Consider the following 7228-nt stretch of genomic DNA (forward strand, 5'->3'; position numbering starts at 1 on the left):
CAGGGACACCAGGGGAGAGGTGAGGGAAAGAAGCACGTCATCAGCGAAGAGACTAACCTTGTAAGGAGAGTCGCCCACCTGCACCCCCTTAATGTCTGGGTGCAGACGAATAGAAGCCGCCAGAGGCTCAATACACAGAGCAAAAAGAAGGGGAGAAAGGGGACAGCCCTGCCGCGTACCATTGCGGATAGGGAATGGGGAGGACACAGCCCCCCTGGTGTCCACCACCGCGCTAGGGGAAGAGTAAAGACCACGCAGAGCAGTGAGAATACCCCCAGTGAAACCGAAAGCCCCGAGCGTCGCCCACATATAATCCCAGTCGACCCGGTCAAACGCTTTCTCCGCATCCAGAGAAAGTAACAAGGTCGGAGACCGAGCCAACCGGGACGCATGAATGACCCCCAGGGCGCGGCGGATATTATCAGGGGCCTCCCTACCCAAAACAAAGCCCACCTGGTCCGGGTGGATCAGGCGTGGCAAGCACGGGGCGATCCGCAAGGCCAGAATCTTAGCATAGATTTTGACGTCCACATTAATAAGGGAAATAGGACGGTAATTGGAGCAAAAGGAAGCATCCTTCCCTTCCTTGGGAATCACAACAATTTTAGCGGAAAGCATCTCAGGAGGAATCGGGGAGCCCGAGAGGAATTTGTTGAACAGTACCGCCAAGTGTGGGGACAGAATGTGTTTGAAGCGCTTATAGTATGCGGCCGTGAACCCATCAACACCGGGGGCCTTAGCGCCCTTCATGGTACTGAGGGCCAAATCCACCTCCTCCGGAGTGATCTCAGCAGACAAACGGAGCACATCAGCCGGGGAAAGCGACGGCAACCGAGAGTCACGGAGGAAATCCCGCATAGACTGGGCAGTGTGGGGTGTATGAGAGGCCTTGTGACCATCATAAAGCGAGGTGTAATAGTCAGTGAATTGCTTACAAATGATATCCGGGTGGGAGGATGTCTCCCCCGAGGACGTATGGATTTGCCGAATATGATGGGATCCCGTGGCCAAGCGAAGACGTCTCGCAAGCATGGTATCGGGTTTATTGCCCTTTTCAAAAAATTTTTGGTTCGTCCAGCTAATGGCCTTCAGAACATCAGCCGAAAGGATCAAATTAAGTTCCCCCTTTTTGACTAACAAGGAACGAAGGGCCTGAGGGTCCCCAGTTGACTTATGTCTACGTTCAAGGTCACGAATCTCGGTCCTCAAGAGGAGCTCCTGACGGAGCCTCTCCTTTTTCTTTTGGGAGGCCAGACGAATAAAGGAGCCGCGGATAACCGCCTTGTGCGCCTGCCACAACGTCCCCTCCGCCAAATCGGGGGAGGAGTTCAAGCGGAAGTACTCCTCCAAAGCGTCCGTCACAGAGTCCCCTATGGCCTGGTCCGCCAACAGGGAGTCATTCAGCTTCCACGTGGCTGTCGGGCGACGGGGGGAAAGATCAGAGAACGTCCCCTCAACTACACCATGATCAGACCAGGTGATCTCGTGGATGCGGGAGGATCGCAGAGAGCCAAGTATATTTTGCGATATAAAAATGTGGTCTATGCGGGAGTAGCTGTCATGTGGGTTGGAATAGAAGGAAAAATCCCTGTCTCTGGGGTGAAGCGTGCGCCAGGCATCAAACAAATTCATTCGCCGCAAGAAAAGCTGAAGGGGCTTGTATGAGGACCGTGGGAGAGTGACACGTCGAAAGTCAGACCTGTCCAGGTAAGGGTCCGGGGTAGCATTAAAGTCCCCACCCACAATCAGGGCGGTGGACCTGGGTACGTCAAGCAAAGCCTCCAGTCGCGAATAGAAGCCCGAGAGGTTGGGAGAGGGCGCGTAAACATTGAGGATACAAACGGCCCTACCAAACAAGGTACCCTGTAAGCGTAAGTATCGGCCATCAGGGTCCTTGACCAAACCAGTAGGGAGAAAATCGAGCCGCTTGTGCAACAGAATAGTGACCCCATTGCGTTTCGTGGGATTAGTGGCATGAAAGTGTTGGAGGTAATGTTTGCCCCAATACCTAGGGACATGGTCATGTTTAAAGTGCGTTTCCTGCAAGAGGACTACGTCCGCGCGTAAGGCAGAATAGTTTTTGATAGCTTTGAGACGTTTTTGCGGGGAGTTGAGGCCATGTGTGTTATGGGTGATTACCTTCAGGGTGGACCCCCCAGACGACTCCAGCAGATCCATCAGGCACCACAGACGGCCGGCTCAAAAGTAACTAGGCGGAAGGTGACCCTTGAAAAGAAAAACACCAAATAAGTAAGAAGAACAGAGAAAGAGGGAGAGGAGAGAGAAAGAAGGAGAAAAAAAAAAAAAAAAAAAAAAAAAAAAAAAAAAAAAAAGAGGTACCACAGGGGCCGGGAAGGGGAATCCACCTACAGGAGCCCAGGGAAAGAAATCGTGGAACGATCTCAAAGAGAGAAATGTAGTAAAAGGAGAGTCAAACGTGCAAGGGATAAGCCCCCCAATCACAGGAGTGAAAAGGGAGTGCCTATGAAGTGAGATCACAAACGAAGAGCAGGACCCTCACCGAGATCGGCGAGCCTGTTCTATGGGGGGACCTGGGAGACCAGACGGAACCCCCCCGCCGAGAACAATATAGCGGAACGGAAATTAAAATGAAAGAGGAACTCAAACAGGAAAAACGGCCGTGTGTCGAGGTGAGTGCAGACATATGTGTAAGAAAAGAAAAAAAAAAAAAAAAAAAAAAAAAAAAAAAAAAAAAAAAAAAAAAAAAAAAAAAAAACAAACCCCTTAAACCCACACAAAGCACACGATAGCGATGCAGTAGGAGCACATCCGCCCCAGATATGTTCGGTAGAGCTTACTAAGGCTTACAAAGGTAGCAAGGCATTAACCCCCTAAGGGGAGAGGCGCTAAGAGGAGCCGTTAAGGAATGGAGAATAAGTATGTATAAATAATAAAAAAAAAAAAAAAAAAAAAAAAAAAAAAAAAAAAACAAACCTCGTGAACCCGTATACAGAAATAAACAACCTGAGCTATACAGGGGTAGAACAATAATAAAAGTAATAAATCACAATAATAATAAAATAATATGAAAAAAAGAAAAAAAAAGGCTCATAGTCCCTTCAGGTAGGAGGCACCGAAGCGGGATCTTCAGCGATGTCAGCTGCCCCCGAAGCAGCCTCGTGTGGAGGAGAGGGCAAGGCAGACTGAGTAGACCGAGGCCGAGGATCCATCTGTTGTTGCAGGCGCAGGACTTCTGGGGTGACGGTGATCCCCAGGTGCTTCAAAAAGTCCGGGCCATCGAAGGGGTCTCGGAGAACGTGCAGAGCGGAGCCATGGTGCGCAATAAGGCGAAACGGGAACCCCCATCTGTACTTGATCCCATTAGAACGAAGGAGTTCCGTGATGGGTTTAAGCACCTTCCTCTTCTGCAGCGTAGAGGGAGCGACGTCCGCGTAAAGATGAGGTGTAATACCGTCTAAAGACGGAGAGCCGTTGCGGACGGCCCGGAAGATCGCCTCCTTCGTGGTATAATGGTGACACTTAAGAATAATATCCCTCGGATTATCCGACGGCGCGGGGCGCGGCCGAAGCGCACGATGAACCCGGTCCAGATGTAAGTCCGCAGCCGAGGCCTCGGGCAAGAGAAGACGGAGGTAGCGGTCAATAAAATCAGGTAAGGGCGCCGTTTCAGGCACATTACGCACCCGAATATTGCAACGCCTTGATCGATTGTCCAGATCCTCGACCTGCTCCTGCAAAACGTGGTATTTGGACTGGAGATTTGCCATGTCCGCGGCAGCGGCCTGGTGATCCTCGGCCAGAGCCACGTGGCCACGCTCGAGTTCTGTGGTGCGGGATTGCAGGTCACGAACCTCCTTGGTCAGGGTTGACAGACCATCTTTAATGTCGCGGTGGAGGTCTTTCTTGACCGTCTTGAGGAGGTCAGTAAGGTCCGCAATATCTTTCTTGGTGCATGGGGAATCCAAATCCTCATCCCCCGGGTCCGGGCCGCTTGAGGCACGCGGCGCCACGGAATCTTTCTTCCGAAAGTAGGAAGCCACCGCAGCCGATGTATCCCTCGGGGGGTGTTTAGGCATCGTTGCCTGTCGAGATGGGGCACAATAAACAGCTATAAATGCTGAAAAAAGCGGAATTTCCCGGCGGGTGAGTCAGGAGCAACTCAACGTGCGTCCATCTTGGTCGAGCTCCAGGACACGCCCCCTCTGCATATTATTATTAACCATTTAACCATTATACAGGGCTCTCTCCAATTTACTGAAAGATGTTTGTTGGCTTATAAAGCTGACTCCTATTGCTCCCTATACCTGCTCCATATACTTCAAAATGCATCAGTATATCATCTTTGGACCTCTTATTAATCCATATAATCACCCCCCCCAAAACAAAATCACCCCCTGTTGTTCCTTCAAATGATGACTTTCCTTACATAACTCCATCTAATATGAACCACAAATTATCCAGAGCGCCCCCTATCGATCATTTTGTTACCCATTCAGCTTCCTTTAATATCTGCTGTTTCACAAATTTCCTAATGTTTCATATAAGGGCTCCCTATAACCCATTCCAATGACTCCATATAGGGCCACATGGCCTCTAGCAATAATTACTATCAAGACATACAACTTACATTCGGTAACTACTTCAACCACGCCATCACCCCTGCACACAGCTCTTCTTGCTTCGCTCATGAACTCTTGGTAATTCATATATTGTCCAACATTACCTGGCACCATAGGAACTATTCCAAAGGTGCCAAAGAACCCAACTGTATAATTCTCCCTGTTGCTCTAAATAATGCTGATTTTAACTTTCTGACACAATATTGTAATAAGTCTTATTATTCCGCACTTGACTTTGCATCTATAATTATTATGTATTATTTGGGATGTGCCAATGTATTGTTTCACTCTCTACAGCCTCCTATAATTGTTATTAGTTAAAATTTCACTGATTGATATGTGTGTAAGAGAAGTGATGCATTTGGTTCCCTAATGTCTCCTGTTTGTGCCAGTGTTCTAGGTATTTGTCTTGCTTTTAATATACCCTCCACTGATCCCCCATCACACCTCTCTCAGGACCCCCTCTGCTCTGATTTACTCATTCTTTCCTGAAATATTTGCGTTTGTCGATGTTCCTCGGGAGCCCACAGACCTGTCCTCCGCTGCTGCCTTTTGGTCCTGAGTTCCCCAAGTTCTGCAGCATCTCCAAAAGATGCCAAGTTCAGCACCCCTGCCCCACTCTGTCCCCCAGTCGTGCCTTTCATCTCTCCAGCCCCGCTCCTCACATTTCTGCTTTGCTTTGGGATTTTTGGCTGACAGAGATTTTGTTTCCAGTTGCTGCCAGATGTTGAGCTCTCATAGAGAGTCCGGCTTTAGGAAGAAGGGGAGGAATCCCCCTCATTAAAGGGACACAAAATATAATTCACATACCAACGGTGGCTGACGGTACTTGTCAGTCCTAACAAACTGTTCCTAACAAATCACAAGTAATAAGATAACCCTATTCTGATGGTTCAAAACCTTACAGTTTTACCCTTCAGTTTATCTGCCGATAGATTCTTTATTTGCATGTACTAATCTATCATTTGATATATCAATCAGGTTTCTACCTACTTCTTCACCGTTTGGTTCTAGAAGACCCTCCACAATATACATCACACTTCCAACCTACTACTTTTGTCTACCTACCTGCATTTTAAGAAATCCACAAGTCTAAGAGTTTGTATATATATAAGGTACCAATGTATTTATCTGCTTTTATATCCTTTCAAGTTCATAATCATAAATTAGTTTAAAGTTAAAACTCTTTTTATGAACAGACGAGTCATGTCCTGAGTTGTCACATTTCATCAATTTCAAATACTACTGCTTCTAGAGTACTACAAACCAGATGGCTATTCATTCAAACTTTCCTAATTAGCATAAGAATCTGCACCTAATTTATCAATTTAGAGGAACCTGCTGTATAGAAGACGGAGCGCTCCAGCTGACAAACCTGTCTGAAAAATGAACGCAGGACACTTGAGAAAATGACCTGTGTGCACCCTGAACAGCAGCGAGTAGACCTTGCTGCCAGCATAACACAGTAACACAAGGTCCTAGTTTCTCACAAAGGGTTAAGCAGAGGATGATGTGTGTCCACGTCCCCGTCTGGAATAGAAAAGGTCCGGTTATTTGTCCAGCTCACCTGGCAGGAGGCACAGAGCCCAGGCAGTGAAGAGCCCTCTGCATATGTCCATGCTCCCAGCACCCTTACTCAGGGGGAGACTGTGCCAGACTGGTAGCTGGAGTAGCTGTCACTTTCCCACTCCGGTCTGCGTTATTCCCTGGCTCCAAGACTGGAGAATTTCATAGCAGACTAAGGAAGTGGGAGGACCAGACTCTGGTAGGAGGTGGAAATGATATAGAGGATAGGACAAGAGGAGAAGAAGGTAAAGGGACATTAATCACGAAATTATTGAAAACTAAGGAACGTATAACCCTATGTGGCCCCTAAATACACCCAAGGGCCACTTCAGTCACCATAGATACATAGGAAAAAGCAGAAACCACATGTATGGCTATGGAAAAAATGCGATGCACAGTAAACTTAGTTTTCTCAAACCATCTAATTTTACAGGAAAGTAGATATTGGTCTAGCAGAAGAAGGTAGCTCTAGTACTTTGTGATAGCCCAGGGCTGCTCTGTTTTGGAGATTGTGGGCCACTCAAAAAGTTTGTGTTTCTCTTTTTTGGCGTGTTTCTCTTTACAGTTCTGCACATATAAACTAGTCCAAATGAACTTTAAATATGTCAACCTTCACCTGTAGCAAGGGTATAAAGCTGCTAAGGTCTCTAGCAGCATACACAAGATATTTGTTAACAAGTAGCTCACATTTCCATAATATAAGTGCACATAAGCATACCTAGGAACTCCCTATCAGTGGCTTTGTTAAAGGGTGCAGCTCCTCGGCCCTGAGAATTAAGGAAGTGAACTGGAGACCCGGGGAGGCACAGCTTCAATCAGAGACTCCAGGTTAAACATGGAGAGTAACACATTCTCCCAAGCAGTCCCTTGCTGGTTTCTGAGCTAATGATTTAACCACTAAAATGCAGAAATTACCCGTATTTCAAATGCTAGGGAGCTTCACTATCTTTCTAGACCTGACTGTTCACTAAACTCTGACTTTTTGGAGTTTGCAATGAACTGAGTATTTTGGCTCACCCACTTCTGATTGAATTAAGATGAGCCAAACCAAATGCAAGAAA

At 47.3% G+C, this 7228-nt stretch overlaps 1 protein-coding gene across 1 annotated transcript in view; it reads right to left on the reverse strand.

Moving 5' to 3' along the window:
- Positions 1-6300, reverse strand: part of ITGA11 (integrin subunit alpha 11) — a 45385-nt gene extending 39085 nt beyond the window's left edge. The window contains exon 1 of the mRNA XM_053464815.1: positions 6169-6300. Within this exon, the coding sequence (XP_053320790.1) occupies positions 6169-6220 (52 nt within the window). The 5' untranslated portion in view covers positions 6221-6300. The remainder of the gene's footprint in view (positions 1-6168) is intronic.
- Between the last annotated feature and the right edge of the window lie 928 nt (positions 6301-7228).

The sequence above is a fragment of the Spea bombifrons genome, chromosome 4, assembly GCF_027358695.1.
Source record: "Spea bombifrons isolate aSpeBom1 chromosome 4, aSpeBom1.2.pri, whole genome shotgun sequence".
Classification (NCBI taxonomy): domain Eukaryota; kingdom Metazoa; phylum Chordata; class Amphibia; order Anura; family Pelobatidae; genus Spea; species Spea bombifrons.